Below are 20,816 nucleotides of genomic sequence, written 5' to 3'. Positions count from 1 at the left end.
AATCTTGTTCCAATCGCTACCCCAAACACCCCCCAAGTGTTTGGCAAATCTGATTATTTGTTATATCAACAAATAAAACGCAATAATCTGATAATCACGTTTTACTGTAGTAAGGGGTGAGTTGCTTTTACATTTTCACGTTTTGAATATCTCAAATCGCAAATAATTGATTTTTTTGTTTAACTTGCCAAACACTATTTAAAATTTGAAAACGTGATAATCAAATAATCAAGTTATAAACGCGAAGACAAACACCACCATAATAATAAAGAAAAAATAGTGTTTACAAATTATCCGCCACTTAATTTAACTACATTTTTCAACACAATAGAATGTAATAACACTGTATAACAAAACCCGATAAGGTTTGTTTTAAAAAACATAAGCTCATAGCTCAAAGTCCATTAGGTTTTTATAAAACGAGTGGTATCAAATTAATGTTTTCTCTTATCTAAGATAAACAAAAAAGAACAGAAGTAAATCGAAATTGAAAAACTGAGTGAGTCTCAAATTTTTTTTTTTTTTTTTGACGCAAAAACGATAAATTTTGAATTCATCAAGAAGTAAAGGCTAAAAGTCCAAAAGTTCTGGAAACAAAAACCTAATGCGTAAAGTGCGCTCAAAGAGAGAAAAGTCAAGTCTTCAAACAAGAATTATAAGATTTTTATAAATTATGTGCTCAAATTCATTCATGCCATTTTCATTTCATACAAAATACTCATTCAATAATAACAAAACCAGCACAAAGCTGCCAACAACCCCTTTGTGTTTTTTTTTTTCTCCCCTTTTCTTTTATACATTTGACTTTGAATTCCCCCTAGTAACATACAGTATTTCAATAAACACTTCCTAAACCCCAAGTAGACAAATTGGCATAACAGGTAATTTTGTTTTTTCTCCCTTTTGCATAATCTTTATCACCATATATAGATAAAATTTCATTCCTCGTCCCTGAACTTTACATCGATTTTGACTTCCGGTCCTTTTTCTTTTTTTTGTGCATTCCTCGTCCCTAAACTATTAAAAGAGTACAACCCTCGTCCCCCGTCTAGATTCTGTCAATTTCAATCGTATGTGCAAAGCATGTGAGGGTAATTTGGTCTTTTTATTTTATTTCTTTTGTTTATTATTTAACTTATCTTTTCACCATCATCCTCATCATCTCATGTTTATCATTCCCAAATTAAAAACCCTAATTTTATACTTTTATAAAATCAACAAATCAAACTCACGCCATTTGTGCTTGTTACTTGATCACTGCTGCTGTTTTTAATCATATAAACACACCACAGTTCATCATATTCAAGTAGCTTATTCATCACCATAGTTCACCATATTCAAGCTAAAACACCAAAACCAAATATGAACACGAAATCGAAGCTAGAAACCGCAACAAAAGTGGTATCATAGTGTCAGAGCTCTTCCTCATCGATCCAAGCTTTGATTTCGTTGTTTATTTTGGTGAAAATCGATTCTTAGATCCGTTTGACTTTCTTTGACTTTTTGGTGAGTTTTGATTCCGATGTGTTTTAATCAAATTTGAAAAAGTAGAAATGTTCACAATCCGCTAGTGATCATTTCCCTAAAATTTTAGGATTTAATTCGCCCAATTGAACCCAGAATTGTTGATGAAGATTGATGAAGAACATGAAGAACTTCAAAAACTAAAATCGTGATCTGATGAGTTTTAGGTTGTGAATCATTCGTGAAAGATGCTTAAAAACTTCATCTGAATCCTCGAAAATCACTGGTAACATCGGTAAGCCACCAAATCGTTCCAATTGAATCTTTGACCAAAAAACTTTGAAGTTTGACTTTAAGATTTAAATCACTGTGATGTTTCTCAACTTGATTTATACTTCACGAAGCTTGAGTAAGTTATTAGAAACCTGAATATATGCTCAATTTGAACTAGTAGAAGCTGTACTAATCCAGGAGTCTCAACATCTCTGTTACTGTATATATGCTCAATTTGATTCCGATGTGATTTGGAATTTTACTTGAAAAGTTTGTTGATGTTAATCACAAAGGAAGATCAACGAAGAATTGATTTAGGATTAGAATCAGTTCACTGATCTTGAATTATGTAGATGATCATCATTTGAAGATGTAATTTGATGCTAAGATGATGATGAAGATATACAAGTACTGTAGCAGTTCATGATTTGATTCTGAATTTGTGTTGAACTGTGTATATGAATTGGGGTTTTTTATGATAGAAGAAGAAAAAACAATGACAAAAATACCCTCACATGACATGCACGTGATAAGGGGTAACGGCAGGTTTTGACAGAAAGTAGACGGGGGGACGAGGGTTGTACTCTTTTAATAGTTTAGGGACGAGGAATGCACAAAAAAAAGAAAAATGACCGGGAGTCAAAATCGATGTAAAGTTCAGGGACGAGGAATGAAATTTTGTCCCATATATATATATCTTGAATCTATGAAAAAGCTTATTGCTTTATTATGTTATACGGAGTATATGGTTATTTGTATATATATATATATATTTTTTTTTTAGTTTTTGTGAAAGGCAACCCCCAAATTGAACTTGTGAAAAGCTTGTTGCTTTATTCAGTTATATGGTTACTTGCGAGTTCATGTTTATGTATAACACTTTTTTTATGTTGAGGTTGTATTTGAGATTGAATTCAGGCTCTGCTATAGATTACATGGAATGATGGGATCTTGATTAATGGGTTTTTTTTTTTTTTTTTTTTTTATATGTAGTTTAATTTGACTCAATTTACAGTACTTAAGCTTTTTTTTTTTATAAAAAAGTTAAGTACTTGAGTAATAGGTTTTATCTGTTGTTTAACTATGATCCAATTTACAGTTTAGAAAAATCTTTTCATCAAAGAAGTAAGTATTTGAGTGATAGGTTTTATCTGTTGTTTAATTTTGATTCAATTTCGAAAGAATTTTTCTATAAATTAAGTAAAAATAATCGACTTGCTGTGTTCTTTGATGTTCAAAAGTTGTGATCTTTTTATATTAATTAATAATTAATAATTATTATGAAGTATTTAAATATATAGTATCTGAAGAATCTGTGATTTAACTTATGTAAATTAGGTTGTGCCCAATGTGTTGGATTATGATTATAACTTACAAAATCTCATTATTTTATCATTTAAGTAATGGGAAATTGCTGTGTCACCTCTGGTAAATCTGCTAAGAAAAAGGAGAAGAAACACGACAAACCGAACCCGTTCTCAAATGCCTATAGTCCCAGAAGGGTAACTGGAAGTGAGTTGAAACTTTACGTATTAACGAACCCAACGGGTCATGATATCAAACAGAGATATAATCTAGGACGGGAGCTAGGAAGGGGTGAATTCGGGGTAACATATTTATGTACAGATTTGGAAACTGGTGAAAGATTCGCCTGTAAATCAATATTGAAGAAAAAACTTAAGAATTCAGTTGATATTGATGATATGAGGAGGGAAATTGAAATCATGAAGCATTTGCCCAAACATCCGAATATCGTGACGTTGAAGGATACATATGAAGATAATGATGCAGTGCATATAGTGATGGAATTGTGTGAGGGTGGTGAGTTATTTGATCGAATTGTGGCTCGAGGACATTATACAGAACGTGCTGCAGCTGCTATTATGCGGACGATAGTGGAAGTCGTTCAGGTAAATTCCCGCCAAATATTTGCGTTCAGTTTAGGTTATTGTTATGTTTGAACATGTGATGTCTATCTTAACTATTATGGTTTACTTGACTTTAGCTCATATTCGTTTTAGGTATGCCACATGAATGGAGTTATGCACCGTGATCTTAAACCTGAGAATTTTCTTTTCGCAAATAAAAAAGAAACCTCTCCTTTAAAGACCATTGATTTTGGGCTGTCAGTTTTCTTTAAACCAGGTATGTAGTTTTCGCACGTTATAGTTCATCTGACGTGAACCTCTGGTTAAATGGATTTTTTTTGCATATGCATTGAAATTATGCATAAAGATTCGTGTTTTCAGGTAAAGTATTCAACGAGGTAGTTGGTAGTCCTTGGTATATGGCCCCAGAAGTCCTAAAACGCAATTATGGGCCCGAGGTTGATGTATGGAGTGCTGGAGTTATCTTGTACATTTTGCTTTGTGGTGTTCCGCCTTTTTGGGCAGGTGTACTTCTATATTTCGTTATATTTTTTTATTCCTTTTTTTAAGACTTGTATGCGGCACATTTCGGTCAACTAGTTACTTTGGGTAAATATTTAGTCAAGTATTTGGATTACCATTTAGCATAGTTTTTCTGGTATGTTTGTGATTGATGCAGAGTCGTAAACAGCGACCGTCTTGGTTAACTAGTTGGTTTGGTGACTAGGGTGTCCCGTTTCGCATGAAAACGTGTAATTAATCGTCAATGCAACGCTAAAAAGTCAGTCAAAGTAGGTCTGAGTATGTTAGTCGCATCGATCAAAGTCGGTCAAAGTCAATGTTGGTCAAAGTTAGGTCAAAGTTTTAATATTTTTATAATAAGATTTTGTGCCCTATACATATGTTTGAAATATCTACGTTTGAAATAAATAAGTTTGATATATTTATGTGTAAATTATATACGTTAAATATATATTATTGAAAGTCAACGTCCGACTCGACCCCGACTCGACCTACCGGTCGTTTTAAATTTCCGACCGACTCATCTCCATCTCGCGAGCTTTTCAATCTAGGAAAAATTCACGTATAACATTAAAAAAAAAAAACTTTTGTATGTCATAACTCATAAGTTGTGTTAAAGAGTAGCTAACTCTTATCGTATTTTCAGAAACGGAACAAGGAGTAGCTCAAGCAATTCTTCGTTCAGAAATTAATTTTGATAGAGATCCCTGGTCCAAAGTTTCAGAAAAAGCCAAGGATCTAGTGAAGAAAATGCTGAATCCCGATCCGAACCTTAGACTTACAGCTCAACAAGTTCTTGGTAATGTTACATTGTTGTATATACATGCTACTTTAGCTTTATTTTCTCATAATTGCTACCACAATCTTGTTGCAGAGCACCCATGGTTATTTGACGCAAAGGCGGCTCCAAATGTCTCATTGGGTGAGGTTGTTAGGTCAAGACTTAAACAGTTTTCAGTGATGAACAAGCTCAAGAAGCGAGCTTTGAGAGTAAGACTACTGATCTACTTTATCATGTAAAAAGTTTAAAATTACATATACTTTTAATGACTATAGTTGACAATTTAAAATGATGGATAAAGAGGAATTACTTTTTAAATGTGTATATGTTAATTTGAAAAGTGAAATCAGAATTATGTCAACTTCATTTTAAATGTAATGTAATGTGATGGACACAGGTGATAGCTGAATATATATCGGTTGATGAAGTAGCTGGAATAAAGGAGATATTTGAGATGATGGATACGGGTAATAAAGGAAAGATAACTGTTGAAGAACTTCGAAGTGGTTTTCAAAAACTCGGACAACTTATGAATGATGCAGATTTTAAAGTATTAACGGAAACCGTAAGTTTTTACATATGTTACTTAAAGCTTAATTAATATTATACGTGTATGCTGATGTGTTCTTCAGTTTTGAGAGAAAAGAACTAATGAGAAAATAGAAGTAAATAAAAGAAATGAAAGGGTGATTTTTATTTTTTTTATCCGGTGTCCTCAACTTGAAAAGAAGATGAAACATAGTTTACTATTTTCAGTTTTGTTTCATGCCCCTAGAAGGGTTGTAAAAACTGGGATTAGTCCCTGATAAATCGGTTTTAGAAGCAATCCGATTAATCTTGCCAAAAAATGAGTCAAATTAATTGGTCAATGCCAATGAATGGGTGAAAATGCATCAAAATTCGGATTTAGTCGGCCGAAGTCGGATTTATTCGCTCAAAGTTGGTCAAAGTCACAGCCGGTCAAAGTCATTGTTGGTCAACATTTGATTAATCTCCAATTTGGCTGGTTGATTCGTACAAGGTCCCGGCCGATTAATCCCCAGTCTACGTTTTTTACTACCTTGCCCCTGAGTTGGAGATTATTGGTATAAAAGGCAACATTTTACAAGTATAACCTTCATGTGTATATTAGGTTACTTATTATTTATTAAGTTAATATGAGCCATAGTCTGCTGTACCAATCTATAATGATCTTATTCTTTTTAATTTACTTATTTAGTAGGTTGTATGCATGACAACGTGACTTTCTACCTGTTTGACCAATTTACTTTTTATTTAGATTTATTCTATTTTACCGACCGACTTACTAAAACATAACCCAAATCGACCCTTTCTTAAGTAAATGGGTTGAAATAGCCACATATATGTTAGATACTGGCGTCCAACTTTCTAGATGACATGCTATTCTATTCATCCGTTTACTAAAATAAGATTTATGTGTTTTTAGGTTGATAATGATGGAGATGGTACCATAAACTTTGACCAGTTCTTGGCTGTTAGTGTGCATCTTAGGAGACTGGTGAATGATGAGCATCTACACAAAGCATTTGCTTTCTTTGATAAAAACTTAACTGGTTATATAGAAGTTGAAGAGCTACGTCACGTGTTAAGTGATGAAGAGAATATCAACGGGATTGATGATGTCATCAATGGGATTATGCATGATGTTGACACCGATAAGGTTAGTCCCTATACGCCCACTTAACATTTGAGGAAGCGAAACGAGTTAAAATCATGACTACAATTAACTGAGTCATCCATTGGCGCCTAATTATAAGAATACATCACATTTTTTTTTTTTTTTTTTTCTTTCAAATTGTGATGATGAACTTAAAGGTAATAAATAATTACTGGTATTATTGTGATTCATGATGTGTGTTTTTACATGCATTAGGATGGGCGCATAAGTTACGACGAGTTTGCTGCTATGATGAACGCTGGTACAGATTGGAGGAAAGCGTCTAGGCAATATTCACGAGAGCATTTTAACAGTCTTAGTTTGGAATTAAAAAGAGATGGATCGTTATAATTAGCAAGTGAAAAAACACGAATAAATGATTAAATGATACTGTAATTACATGAAAGCAAACTTGTATAGTGATTTGTCATTTCATTTTCTATGTAAATCATGAAAGAGGCATTTTTTGGTTATCTTCGATAGTTTACTTTAGGATACAGGACTAATTCAAGTAAACACCAAATGACTATATTTGTTACTGATATTTGATGAATACATTTAATGGTCCTATGCTACTCATAAGCTTTCAAAGCCTTACAACACTTGCAATTACTATAAAACTTAACTAAAAGTGTCTCCAATAAACTGTCCTGTAGCATCCCAAGGCCGGTTCTCAAATGACTTACCAACAATGCTTCGTTTTTCATTTATTGACCCGTCCTCAAGCTCGTACTCCGGAAAGTAATCAAGAAATGTTTTGTTCCCGAGCTCGTTTACTCCATTAAAAAGGAACTTCTTTACAACATCCTACACAACAATAAACGACACCACGTTAAATGAAAAGAAGGTTCAACAATAGTTCTGTGTGTCAATAGAAATACAAGTAAGAATGCTTCGACTTCAAAAGTCAAAGTGTACTTTAAATGGAGTGAGGATCAATACCTTTGCAAGACTCCCCCCAATTAATCTTTTGAGAAGACGGTAACCCGGATCCTAATTGTAGCAACAAAGACATGTTAGTAATAATACTCTTATACTCATATTAACATTGCTTAGACTCTGGTATCTTGTTCTTATATATGTTCTTATAAACATGATTATAAGAACAAGTGAATATTCATTTAATATCCTAATGCGTTAATCTATAGTAATGGGTCACTAATTTCACATTTAAGTATAACATAAGAAACACACACCTTTTGGGTTCTCCAAGTTAGATACCTATGTTGTGCCTCGCGGTTCAATCTTATTTGAGAAATGTTGGTTGCCTCTGTAGCCTGAACCATCAAACCAAGCCAGGCCTGGCAAATAATTATAAAAAAAGGCTAAAATTCAATAATGGGAAGAAAGAAAGTAGTAAAGAAGATGCAACACCGTTTATGAAATGACCCTAGCACCTTGAGAGTCTATCCCCCCTCAAAGTTAAAGCAGTGGACTAATTGAGTATCTTCATAACCCTGGTGGGAGATATTAATTATGCTTATAAAGGACTCACAATTTCAATCTTTATCCGACTGTGGTACGGGGTGTTACAGTTTACTTGAATTGCCTTCGTTTATACAAAAGGGAAAACACACACACACACACACGTGTGATAAATGGATACCTTGTAGTATTCCTTGAATGCGTCAAACAAAATATCGTGGGTTTCACGGCTCGAAGAAAACTTGGTCCAAATGACTATTGGCGAGAAGAATTTCAAAGATTCGCCCGTGAGCTGTCCTCCCCAAGGTAAAAGCTGCATGCAGTCTGTGGTTAAGTAGGCACACCAAGAATTTTAGAAACCGAAACCCTATAAATTAAAATTTTTGACTAAGTTATCAAAAGTCGACTCACATCAGAATACTTCAGGCCTAGAGGAATCAAGTTTTTATAATACTTCTCCTTGTAATGTGTTTCATCCATGACATTATGCAAAGGATTGAGGTCCCTGACATGGATAACAGAAACATAGTTTTATGTTATTGAAAGCTTTATAAGATCCAGTAATAAGCATGTCGTATATAATTTCAAGAGTTACTTACAGTACAATAATATTTGTGTTGACGGAAGTGAAAAAATTGGCACAAAAGATCGGGAGGTCGTATTCTGCTTCTGGGAAGACAGCCAAATCTAGCACCTGCATGCAGATTATTGACCCCAATTCAGTATATAGTAGCATATGTAAGAAAACGGGTATATGACAACAGACAATCTGGATTGGTTCCTGAATCGTGACACACTTTCCTAATTATGTATTTCGCCCCTCACAAGCCTCGGGTTTACACGGAATCCTAATTGGGATAAGACGAACGATTTTGTTTCCAGACAAGAAGAAATCAAAATCACGTATTAGAGAATCTGTGTGTTTCGATGAATGTAGAAAACTGTTGGAAAAACCGAAAATGAAATCAATTTTTGACAGTTGTATTGAAGAGCCAGAACTCTTCATTTTAAGCGGGAAAAACGGTTGGAAGACACATAACTCTTCATAACGTATAGTGTCTTTTCGGTTGAGGTTTCGAGGCGCTGGCCCCCGATCCTTGCCCGCTTACCTGGGAGCGGGACCCAGCTAGGGGCGCTGCCCCTTGGACCCCGCAAGGGGCGCAATTAGTAATCAACTCTTACGGGCGTGTACTCCACACTTTCAGAACCCGTTGTTAAGTATAACTAGCTAACTTTTGCATTTAAGTAAATCCCAATTCACTAAAATGTATGTTAGATGACACTAAAATCACCAACAACATATAGCAAATACATTGGAGCTTGAAAGCATAATAATCTATTTACCACAAAATATTACCTTCATACCATCACTTGATTCAATAGAGAGACTGCGAAGTAGCCTAATCTTAGGAGCTTGATACGAACACATTTTAAGCTCTGTCTTCCCATCCAATGCTGATAAGGTGCTGAAATCTTGCTGTTAATTATACATGCATCAGTCTTGGTGATAACAAAGTAAGGTGTTAGTTTCTTGTTTTTCATTAAAATGCAGCTATTACTCAAATACTAAATCACATAATCATCTTGTTCAAAGAGTATTTGGGTTTTAAGACCCATTTGGAGCCTAAAATCGAAAAGGAAACCAACACGCCATTTCAACCGGAAAATTTTCCGACTAGTAATTGTGATTCGCACACCATAGACCAAGTCAGCTATATACAAAAATCCATCACCTCAAATAATCTAGTTATTAGAGCATTCCCAACCATGACGCCTCTCTTCAAATTAACACATTGTCACATCAGCGTCACAACACCATTTCATTCTCATTTTCTTCTTACCCACTCCCAAACCATCACATATCACACACTACTTTAAATTAACATGGACCCAATATATCAATTAATAAATACAATGTACACGTTTTAATACCAAAGTGCAACACAAATTAGCTAGAGGCCTTCGTGATCAAATCTGCTCAAGCTTCACGAAAATAGTTGGCTAGACATTAGCTAAAGATTGGCAACTTGCTGCCAATGGTGCCAATTAATTGGCGATGGGTTTAACGAACCCGTTGGGAATGCTCTTAGTACTTTGTATAAAACACTATATTAACGGCATCTGAAATTTCTACTATTTCGATCCCATTACCTAATCTTATTTCAAATTGTTATAAACTTAACTCATTTTAATCACTACATCCAGAAATCCATCATTTCAAATAAAATTGATATTGAACATAAAATAAATATCTCAGTCAGTGATTTCATCTCCACCTACATTCTACCAACCATCAACTTATGTCATCACTACCAAATTTCTACATTCAAGCCATCAATCAATTTCTTAAACAAAAGGTAAACTTTATTTGAGGTGGCATAATAAACCACCTCATATTGTAAGAATAGTTTGAAATTATTTATTCTAAATTGGTTCTAGAAAAGTAAGACTCTACTAGCAAACAATTTTCAAAATATTATAACAAATTACTTATCTATTAGTCCCAATATACAAGCAAATAAGCTCTTAATAATGGAATAAAACAAATAAGCAATCCCACATAAACCTGTGAACTTACATAAAGTAACCCCGATAAACCACCCCTAAATTCAATTTTGATCACTTTTATTTATTTTAAATCTATTTTTATTTTAATTAAAAAGGATAAAAGAAATGTAATTACCTGCAAAGAAGAAGGAACAAAGTCTGAAGTAGAAAGTTTGGTTTCATCCAAAGCAAATTGAATAAACTTCTGGTAAGAAAAAGTAGCTGCTGCTGCTGCTGATGATGATGCTATTTTCATTGAACAGAAACACCTGCTTTTATCATTAAATTTGGTCACCGACAACAACGACAATGGAGGATGTCGTTTAATAGTGGGTGTTGATAGGAAGAAACTGGATGACGGTGATGTTAAAAAAGAGTTCATAATCCTTAAGTTGAAGGAAGAAAGATTTGAGTTGAATAACGTGTCAGTAGTTACTAGATTTCTTCTATGAAACTTTGCGTGTGTTTGTGTTTGTGTTTGGTAGTGAGTCACAGATGGTAATCAAGAAAACAGAAAATTAGCAGCACGACTTTCTACTTTTGTAAACATATCACGTTCACGTGTCGCCTCTTTTTACCATTAAATTAAACTAACCTTTAAAAGCCCGTGCGTTGCACGCGACTCTTAATCATAAAAATTTGAAACTTAAAATGTTATATCAATTAACTGTATGATAAAGACAGTATCACAAAAATTGTTGTAGATGGAATAAATATAATTAGCTTAAGTATTTTTGTTTTACACAAAACACATAGATGAATGCTGCTAAATCCGACAGTAGTAAAACACAAAATACATGACCAACAATAGCAAATTTATAAGTAAACGCTACGAATGAATACAACTACAATGTAACACTCAATTCCTCATAGTTAATGTAAGAAAGTAGCAAGTTTCATGTACTTTGTCATGGATATATTATAAATAAAACAACCACATGTGAAACTTTAGTAGCACAAATTGAACGAAAGATGAAAGTGCCACACTGTGAGATAAGTAGTTCAGACATTTACACAAAATGTAATGTCCGAGTAAAATTGAATTTTAACATGCTTTAATATCTTTTCTATAGATACACTTATCAGATTCTCACCTCCTTTATCTCCTCGTTCGACCGTTTTCACGGTTTCTTCAACTTTTGAGACCATTTATTTCTTGTATTTCAATGCCTCGTCTTATCCTTCATGAACAACATTCTATTGCTTCTCTTTTTCGATTTTTGCAGCCGGCTGGGCTTTCTTTTCGAACGACGAAGTAACAAAACGGAGTCTATAATATTTCAAAAGATTTCAGGCTGCAAACAAAATAACAATATCTTCTCAAGGTTTCATATTTAGGCAGGATACATAGATGAACAACACAACTTAAGACCTCTATGAAGCAAATTATGTCAAATTAACCCTGGACTACACTTATCTACCTAAATACCTAAACCAATTGCAAGCATTCATTACAAAAGAATCATCTCTTGAATCAAGGGCCCCCAATAATAGCACATGGGTAAAATAACTCTTTTTTTAGATGTGGAGCTGGATGTGTTGGTTGTTAATGGCAGTTGTGGTAGTATTCAGAAGTTATGCTTCTAGCCAAGATCCTTCTAGATCATAAGTTCCGCCTCCAGTGCATTATGTGTATATTCATTTACTTATATTATACGATTAAAAGATCTCCTTGCTAGAACCCAAAAACCACTTTTTACTTTTAAACGTCAAAGTCATTACTCCATTATTTGAATTGAATACAAAACCACAACAAAAGATTGTGTTACAAAGAGTCAAATAGAACGGTTCTTTTAATCACCCATACAAGTTTTTGGTCAGTCCGTTATTAAAAGTTCATTTCCTTGTTTTTCTAACAACACCATAAGTCCATAACTAACAAAAAAAAAATTATGTATATTTGTGACTCCCCCTAATCATATAGCAGTTCGACGCATATAGCGAATTCCCAACACGAACATGACCTGAAAACCTCAATGCGTTAGTATCACCCAACAATAACATGTTCATTTTTTGTCGGGTTCAGGTCATGTGTGGAATCAACACCCTTACTTTACACAAACTTCCTGTTCTATCCCCTATAGTTTAGCATAAAGCTAAATCTCTTTTCTAATCGTGGGACTTCAATTTCTCGATTCCCATGCTACAGTAAGACAATCTATAAGAGTACACTACCTGAATGTTGCCTATTCCTTAAGTTTCCTAATCTTAATTACTGTGGGTCGTGAAACCAGTTCTCATACCATCTCAGTGTTATCCCGACAAACTTTCCAAATTACAGGTGTCAAGAAAGAAATCACATTACATTCTTTTCTCTTTGAACGAAAATTTGTACCCATAAAAAAATAGTTAAAAATGATTGTACACAATCATTTATAAACTAATAGACCAAATATATAGCATACTGTCCATACCATAGAGAGGAAAACTCTGCGAATTATTGGTGTCTAGCAACCACAACTTAATTACCTGTGCAGCCTAAGCTTTGTGATTCTTAGTGAAAGTAAAATAAACACTTATATATAATATTTCAATAAACATATTAAACCCTTTACGCCAATTTATAGCTCTAGTACCTCATAGGGTAAAGTTGTGGTTGCTGTAAAACAAATCACAATATCATTTTTTTTTTTATCAATGATCAGCTCCGTTTTGTCAACTACTTACGAGTTTCTTAATATATAGTAATTTTAATACTACATAGATTATACAAAAGTCATCATATACTTTAGTCACATTCTACTTGTAGGATATTTACATATCATGTAATCCAATCAAAATTAGTGCATGAGCATATAAAAGATTAATGGGAACAAAATAATAGGTAAATAACACATACTTGAAGATATACAGCAAGCAAGCAGAAAGAGCCTGCGACTTGATCAGAAAATCTTGGACTCACTGATGCACTAATTGAGCAGCTTTGGGATGCAAGGATGCAATATCTGGGAAATTCAGCATAACACGAGAACCAAATTCAAATGACGAATTTTGATCAACGGTTACAAATGGTTTCATGAAAGCAAGATAATATTCATAGATTACCATCTGGAGTGCTGTAGAAATCTCCCGCACCATCATAGTCGATCCAAGTCTCAGACCACTATAATAAGCGTGGTCACAAACACACCATCCAAATCATGAAAGGAACTAAATATAGTAGTTATCTAATGCTGCAGCAGAAAAACCAAAGCACATCTCAGCATATGATACAGGGTCACCAGTTTTACGATATATAACATCAATTGTCTCATACCATTTTATACAGAGAAAGTACCGTTAGTTGGGAAATTGGTATCCACAACACCAGAAAAAAAAACTCTCATAAACAACACCATGCTTTTGCTCTTTTTTTTTTTTTAACGCCATTTAATAAGAAAATATAAATAAAGGTAAAATGTTCTCAACAAAATAATATAAGAGGCATACGAAATTAGCAAATGCTCGGTAGATAACAAAAGTGGGTGAAAAAATCACAAATAACAAAATTTACATAATAACATAAACCAAAACATAGAAAAACTTTACCTATGCTGTTCAAAAAAAAAAAAAAAAAAAAAAACTTTACCTAGATAGACCAATCGAACAACCCTGAACAAAATAACCAAACAACAGAAACTTGCCTCAGGAAATAAGAATTACTATTCGCCAAAAAAAAAATTAAACCAAATAATTACAAATATATATAACTTACAGATATTACGCAGATAGACATAAGCAACAAAACCTGCAAAAAGAACAACGTAACACAAAGTCGTAAGGCAGGTGAAGCGCAAGAAAAGAACATTCAACAAAAATACATTAAGAACTAAGGCGTTAGAAATTGGAGAACCAAAAAACAAACACAAAAAAAAAAGAAAGGAAAAAGCAGGCAGTAATTGAACCGTAACTAAATGACAATGGTGAACCTAAAATTAATAATTGTCAACAAAAGTTTAATTTAGCTAAAAATGAATATGAATCAAAACATACATAATTCTAGACGACATAATTTCTCCATTCACGCATTTCATCAAGCAGTTGACGTGCATAGAACAACTATATTTATACTAATGGATTATTAAGGGTAAAACAACATAGAAACGGCTATCTTATTTGTAAATACACATAATCAAATGTTAAATACAACAAATATGTGATATATATGTAATGAAAATTTGTAATCAAAGTTGTAGTAAAGTTGTAATCAAACCATATAGTGATACAAAGTTGTAATCAAAATTGTAATAAAGTTGTAATAAAAACCTACAATTCTTACAGTATATCAACATACAATTACATTAATACAAACTTGTAATCAAAACATACGATTACGTTATCAAGAACTTACAGATTTTAGGGCGGTTTTATTGAATGATTTGTGCTCATGAAGATGACGATGATAAAGACAGCCTCTCTTTATTTTGTAGTTACTTTGTCTGGGTCTCATCACGCCGAGATCGATTAGTACCATTCGCAAATCGATGAACTGACCGGAAAATAGTCGAGCGATTTCAATCAATTAGGGCGTAAATTCAGGCGACTTTAAGTATACCGGAAAATATTATACAAAATTAGTACCATTCGGTGCGTAAAATTGTCGCCACTAAATCTGTTGTAGCGGCGACCTTGGTTACGGGTGCCGGAGGCCATAATCGTCGGAGGCCACTAAATCTAGTTTTTGTTTTTTTTTTCCCGGATAAAATGGTAAACAGATGTGTTGATATGTACACGTGTTGTGTTATTGGAATTATTTTGCATTTTCATTTTGCTGTTTAAAATTACACGTGGAAATAAAATGTCACGGATAATATCAGCTTTATATTTCATGCTTTTTAAAAAGTAGAGATAAAAGATTAAAGCTATAAGACCACAGATATTGGTGATTGTAACGTGGAGTGGATGAGATACATTTTTTGGGGAAAAACTGTGACTGGGCCATGACATTTTGGGGGGGAGTTGTAATGGGGGGCTTTTGTCATGGTAAGACTGTGACGTGGCATTTTCTTTTTCTTTTTTTTTAATTGTTTTTAAATTATTTTTTATTTTGTTTAATACAAAATATAAAATAAATTAGACAAAAGTACATTAATTATTTAAAAAAAAACATTACAATTAAAAAATACACGCAAAAAAAAACATTACAATACATTATTAAAAAAAACACTAGTTATGCATCGAGCGAAAGTTTGGCGGGAGGTTCCAAATATGAGCCGTTAAATCTTCACGAAGTTGATCGTGCACGTCTCGATCGCGAATCTCTTTCTCTCGTGATCGACGATCTTTGACCCTTCTCCGAATATTGCGACGAGGCCGGTTTTCGGGTTTATCTAACCATTCTTGTTCCCAAGTACTTAACGCAAACCCGTTATCTTCTTGTATCATGTTGTGCATAACAATACAACTATACATTATCCTTCTCATCTTATTAAAACTCATAACTCGTGCCGGTGTTTTTAAAATCGCAAACCGACCTTGTAAAACACCAAATGTACGCTCAACATCCTTTCTAACACTCGCTTGAAATTTAGTAAATTTTTTCCTAGGCTCTTCAATAGGAGTCGTATACCCCTTTATTAGTGTTGTCCAATCGGGATATATCCCGTCCGCCAAGTAGTAACCAAAGGGATACTGGTTTCCGTTTACTTCAAACGGTGAAGGTGCGACTCTATCCTTACGAAGGGAATCAAACAACGGAGAATGATTTAACACATTAATGTCATTGTTTGAACCCGCCATCCCAAAAAACGCATGCCATATCCACATATCGTATGAAGCAACCGCTTCAAGCATGATCGTCGGGTGACCGTGATCACCTCTCGTTTATTGTCCTTTCCATGCAACGGGATAATTTTTCCATGCCCAATGCATACAGTCAATACTACCCAACATTCCCTTGAAACCATGTTTCTCCTCGTGCGCCCAATACAACCGAGCAATGTCAGTTGCATTAGGCTTCCTCAAATATTCCCGCCCATATAAGTCAATTATACACTTGCAAAAATTATTTAAAGTAACATAACCCGTTTTTTCCGCCATTTTAATATATTCATCAAATATATCCTCGGTCATCCCATACGACAATTGCCGTAACGCGCAAGTTATTTTTTGAATAGTTGAGAAACCAAGACGTCCAAGTGCATCCGGACGTTGTTGGAAAAAAGTAAAATGATCGGGGGCATTAGGAGTATAAGAGTGTTGAAGAATACCGTCTCGGATACGGAGAAATAAAACTTTGCGCATCCGAAATCGTCTCTTGAAAATGTCGTCCGGAAACGTCGGATTTTCACAAATGTAATCGCTCCACAATAATTGACCCACTGCTTCACGATCTCTATTTAAAAAACGTCGTGGTTGTCTTTGAAAACGAGTTCTTGGTTGGATTTCTTCCTCTTTTTCGGACGACGTTGAATCGAATAACAAATCGATACTTAAGGCTAAAAAATCCATATTTTTTAGTTTCTAAAACAAAAAGAAGATATAAACTTTTATATATATATGAGTGTGTAGTGAATAAAAGTGTGTGAAAAATGAAAATAAAGAGTGTGTATTTATAGAAGAAAAAGAGAAAAAAAAATAAAAATCAGCAACGGCTAGCTTATAACGGCTATGAAATTTAGACCAATCAAAACGTGCCACGTCCCCTACTGATGCGTTTGTACCAGCGTTTTTTCGTGACAAACGCCCCGATACAAACGCTCATTCCGGGCGTTTGTGGGCGGCATATGGCGACAAACGCATGCGTTATCTGTGGTCTAAATATGCAACTTTATTTCAACGTAGGGTGTGTTTGGATGAAAGTAGCTGGAGCTGGAGCTTATAGCTGGAGCTGGAGCTTATGGTCTGGAGCTGGAGCTGGAGCTGGAGCTTATTTTTAAAGCTGGTAGCTGGAACTTATTATTTTTTATAAGTGTTTGGTAAACTAGCTGGAGCTTATTTTCTAGTTCATAAGCTCTACTTTTTTCAAAAGCTATTAGAAGTAGGGTGTGTTTGGATGAAACTAGCTGAAGCTGGAGCTTATAACCGGAGCTGGAGCTTATGGACTAGAGCTGGAGCTGGAGCTTATTATTTTTTATAAGTGTTTGGTAAACTAGCTGGAGTTTATTTTCCAATTCATAAGCTCTACTTTTTTTCATAAGCTACTAGAAGTAGCTTATTTTTCTAGAGCTTATGATTTTCATAAGCTCTACTTTTTTTTGTTTACCAAACAAAGCTTATGACTCGGAGCTTATAAAAATCATAAACTCAAGCTCCTATAAGCTCTCATAAGCTCCCACAAGCTAGCGTGCCAAACATACCCGTAGCTTATTTTTCTAGAGCTTATGATTTTCATAAGCTCTACTTTTTATATCTACCAAACAAAGCTTATTACTTAGAGCTTATTAAAATCATAAGCTCAAGCTCTCATAAGCCCCCATAAGTTCCCATAAGCTGCTACGCCAAACACACCCGTATGCTATATCCTAAATAAAAATAAAAATATATTTTAATGTAGGCTATTAGTGATCGGTTACCTGCTGAACCGGCAAAATTAATTATTTAGCATTTTTTTTTTAATTTTTATATAACTACAAATATATCATATATTTTCATTTCTGTTCCGATATAAGCTATATACTTAAATTATTTGTTCCGATGTAAGTTATATACTTTCATTTTTTTTTATTTTTTTTGCTTGTTTTTCTTTTATCCGGTTAACAAGTCCAGTTCGTTTTTATTAGCACACTTTCTGAAAGTATATAACATACATTGGTATTTTTTGGGGTATATACCATACATTGGAACATACATTGGAACAAAAGTGAAATTATATAGCGTATTTATAGCTTTAACCCTTAAATAAATGCTTTTTTTTTCTTTTTTTCTTTTTAACATAGAAAGTTAGTTATATGTTTATGTAACTTTTTTTCTTCCAAAAAATCGAAAGCTTAAGGTCCAGATTGATCGATTAAATGGTTTTTAACAGAGTGGAATATAAGGAATTTAAATTAACTTAATTCAACAGAATTAAATTATATAATCACGTTTGGTTTGTAACTTTAACGATGGAATTGAATTATAAATGTTAGAAAATGACTTAATTAACCTTTACTTTACTGTTCAAGTAAACTACAATGTTAATGAAGTAGTATTACGGTAGTCGATAGCAAAACCCAGCAACTACGGAGCATCAAGATCAACATTGTAAACATCAAAAAAGTTCACCATTACTACTAGACAGAAAGAATTAAAACTCTCTTAATACTATCATCGGATCTTACAAAAAATCAAAAATTCAAACATAAAAGTTCAGAAATAACAAATCAAACAATATCATCCCTGACTCCAAATCTTACAGAAAATCAAAAATAACTCAAGCTTAAAAGCCTAGAAATTATTAATCAAACAAGCTAGTTAAAAGAAGAAAGAATCGATCTGAGTGTAGGACTAACGTCGTTGTGACTGTGTGGGATTGAGGCAGTGGTGGAAACTGAGGCGACATTTTTAACTATCGGGACGATGGTTGTAACAATGGTGAAATTATTTCAGAGGTGGTGATTTGTGCCGGTGGTGAGTGTTGCGGTAGTGGTGAGTCTCACGGCGATGGTGAGTGTTGCGGTGTGGTTGTGGTGAGTGTTGCAGAGCGACAATTGATGGAACAAATTCAGTGAAGATGACGAGTCTTCTTCATCTTCATCTTCTCGGTTCGTTCTTTTACCAGACGAAATGGTTCTCCAAATATTAAACAAACTTAGCGATTTGAAATCATTATGCATTTGCAAACTCATTCCCAAACGTTTCGATTCAATTGTTTTTCAAGTCGACACCATTTTCGTGATTGCTTCATCCGGTTTGAGTTGGAAGATCAGCGATGGAGTTACTGTGCGGTTTAATCTCGACTCTTTTTCATCAGCAATTAAGTTTTTGAGTACGTTTACGAAACTCAAGTCTCTATGCATCCACATGCCGTCGTCCAATGTTTATGCTGGTGGTATTGATATAACTGATGATTGTTTGTTCAAGTGGAAGATTCAACTCGGTAACAGAGTTGATTCGTTTTTATTTCTGTCACCGAATTTAATTTGTGATACTAATGCTAATGTTTATGAGGGATTATCAAACGATGACGAAAAACATGATAAATATAGGATTGCAATTACCTGTTTAGCGGATGAGAGTATGAGGTTGATGTTATTTCGTTTATTATTTGATTTTAGGTTGTTGGAATATGTAAAAACTTCGAGTTCAGATAACCGTGGAATGGTTTTTTTTTTTAACAGTAGGGAAAAGATTTCTCAAGTGATGAAGTGGATTCGTTCACCTATTGATTCTGTTCTAGAAAGGGTGAATCAGAATTTGTCGAAGACTTTTAGTCGGATTAGTTCGTGTTTTGTCTCCTTATTGAAATTGCCGGTTTCAGGGTACGTTATGAAGGGAGTAACTATGATTATATTTGAGATGGATGATATTTCCGAGGATAGTAGTTTGAAAAATTTTGATGGTTTTGAACAAGATAATAAAGAGGAGGCTATCTATAATGAAGCTGTGATGGAGATTTATAAGAAGCATAAAGGCTTGATAGTCGAGAGAGAGGTTGCGATAGTATGAATAATGTGAAATCACTCAACTTTGTGAAATGGTAATTTTCTTTTGAATTGATTGTTGTTTATATGAGAACATGTTTTCTTTGGTAGCTTACTTCGCATGAGTTTTTCGTTATATAAATAGCAACTAGTTGTGAGAATTTTCATCTTATATATAAGTATAAATCTATAAATATGTTTTGGTTAATTATAGAATGATGTTGATAAACGAATAAACGGATAAATGGATACCAGGATACTGAGGAAGTGAGTATTTTTTTTACTTGGATTTATGCGGTCTAATCAGGTTATCCTATGACCGTTGACCCTTTTCTCTAGCCACACTGCTAATGATGTTTGAACCATAACCTCTTGGGAAGAAATCAGGGTCCCAACCAGTAGACTATCTTGAGATTGTTTATAAATTGACGTTGATATGCTACTGTAATTAGTTGTCTTGTACATTCTCTAAGTAAATTTGATTGTTAGCTTACTGATTACGAATGAATCATTTATAAGTGGTATAGTAGTATCCGGTAAGGATAAATATAAACTCTGGAGGAAGATGTAATATTCAAGTAATTGAAGATATAAAGTATTCTTGCCGATAGGTGAAATAAGGTGTTACACTTTACGTGTCAAATGGGAACTTTTGACTAGTACCAAATGTTCAAAATTGTTGATGCAGACCAAAATCTTGTAACGTTTGTGAACGA

General features: G+C 33.9%; 5 protein-coding genes across 5 annotated transcripts; 2 read left to right on the top strand and 3 right to left on the bottom strand.

Annotated features, from left to right (window-relative positions):
- Nucleotides 1–782: 782 nt before the first annotated feature.
- LOC139839755 (calcium-dependent protein kinase 7-like) lies at nucleotides 783–7,102 on the top strand. The gene is made up of 9 exons (XM_071829905.1): nucleotides 783–881; nucleotides 3,139–3,647; nucleotides 3,759–3,882; nucleotides 3,987–4,130; nucleotides 4,774–4,926; nucleotides 5,002–5,117; nucleotides 5,306–5,473; nucleotides 6,356–6,589; nucleotides 6,803–7,102. Exons 2-9 carry the CDS (start codon nucleotides 3,141–3,143, stop codon nucleotides 6,935–6,937), a joined length of 1,581 nt encoding a protein of 526 aa, XP_071686006.1. The 5' UTR covers nucleotides 783–881; nucleotides 3,139–3,140; the 3' UTR covers nucleotides 6,938–7,102.
- On the bottom strand, nucleotides 7,080–11,030 carry LOC139844003 (phytochromobilin:ferredoxin oxidoreductase, chloroplastic). The gene is made up of 8 exons (XM_071834201.1): nucleotides 10,695–11,030; nucleotides 9,369–9,488; nucleotides 8,611–8,705; nucleotides 8,423–8,516; nucleotides 8,193–8,324; nucleotides 7,783–7,887; nucleotides 7,529–7,579; nucleotides 7,080–7,393 (listed from the first exon to the last, which is right to left on the bottom strand). The coding sequence occupies exons 1-8, from the start codon at nucleotides 10,938–10,940 to the stop codon at nucleotides 7,208–7,210; spliced, it is 1,029 nt and encodes a 342-aa protein (XP_071690302.1). The 5' UTR covers nucleotides 10,941–11,030; the 3' UTR covers nucleotides 7,080–7,207.
- A 4,673-nt stretch (nucleotides 11,031–15,703) lies between these two features.
- Nucleotides 15,704–16,330, bottom strand: LOC139840724 (protein ALP1-like). Its single transcript, XM_071830973.1, has one exon. The coding sequence runs from the start codon at nucleotides 16,328–16,330 to the stop codon at nucleotides 15,704–15,706; it is 627 nt and encodes a 208-aa protein (XP_071687074.1).
- Nucleotides 16,331–16,360: 30 nt separating this feature from the next.
- LOC139840723 (uncharacterized) lies at nucleotides 16,361–16,987 on the bottom strand. Its single transcript, XM_071830972.1, has one exon. It carries the CDS (start codon nucleotides 16,985–16,987, stop codon nucleotides 16,361–16,363), a length of 627 nt encoding a protein of 208 aa, XP_071687073.1.
- A 200-nt stretch (nucleotides 16,988–17,187) lies between these two features.
- On the top strand, nucleotides 17,188–20,125 carry LOC139840722 (uncharacterized). The gene is made up of 2 exons (XM_071830971.1): nucleotides 17,188–17,321; nucleotides 19,186–20,125. Exons 1-2 carry the CDS (start codon nucleotides 17,188–17,190, stop codon nucleotides 20,123–20,125), a joined length of 1,074 nt encoding a protein of 357 aa, XP_071687072.1.
- Nucleotides 20,126–20,816: the final 691 nt, after the last annotated feature.

Source organism: Rutidosis leptorrhynchoides, chromosome 4 (assembly GCF_046630445.1).
Source record: "Rutidosis leptorrhynchoides isolate AG116_Rl617_1_P2 chromosome 4, CSIRO_AGI_Rlap_v1, whole genome shotgun sequence".
NCBI classification, from domain to species: domain Eukaryota; kingdom Viridiplantae; phylum Streptophyta; class Magnoliopsida; order Asterales; family Asteraceae; genus Rutidosis; species Rutidosis leptorrhynchoides.
The sequence above is the reverse complement of the archived record's forward strand: the minus strand, read 5'-3'. Positions and strand labels throughout refer to the sequence as shown.

Coding starts and splice junctions, on each gene's coding strand:
- LOC139840723 (XM_071830972.1), bottom strand. CDS start 16,987: ATGGATTTTTTAGCCTTAAGTATCGATTTGTTATTCGATTCAACGTCG.
- LOC139844003 (XM_071834201.1), bottom strand. CDS start 10,940: ATGAACTCTTTTTTAACATCACCGTCATCCAGTTTCTTCCTATCAACA. Junction 8,706..9,368: donor AATCAAGTGATGGTATGAAG/GTAATATTTTGT, acceptor ATCTGCATGCAG/GTGCTAGATTTGGCTGTCTT. Junction 8,517..8,610: donor AACACAAATATTATTGTACT/GTAAGTAACTCT, acceptor TATCCATGTCAG/GGACCTCAATCCTTTGCATA.
- LOC139840722 (XM_071830971.1), top strand. CDS start 17,188: ATGCGTTTGTACCAGCGTTTTTTCGTGACAAACGCCCCGATACAAACG. Junction 17,322..19,185: donor CAACTTTATTTCAACGTAGG/GTGTGTTTGGAT, acceptor GAACAAATTCAG/TGAAGATGACGAGTCTTCTT.
- LOC139840724 (XM_071830973.1), bottom strand. CDS start 16,330: ATGCTTGAAGCGGTTGCTTCATACGATATGTGGATATGGCATGCGTTT.
- LOC139839755 (XM_071829905.1), top strand. CDS start 3,141: ATGGGAAATTGCTGTGTCACCTCTGGTAAATCTGCTAAGAAAAAGGAG. Junction 4,131..4,773: donor TGTTCCGCCTTTTTGGGCAG/GTGTACTTCTAT, acceptor TCGTATTTTCAG/AAACGGAACAAGGAGTAGCT. Junction 5,474..6,355: donor TTAAAGTATTAACGGAAACC/GTAAGTTTTTAC, acceptor ATGTGTTTTTAG/GTTGATAATGATGGAGATGG.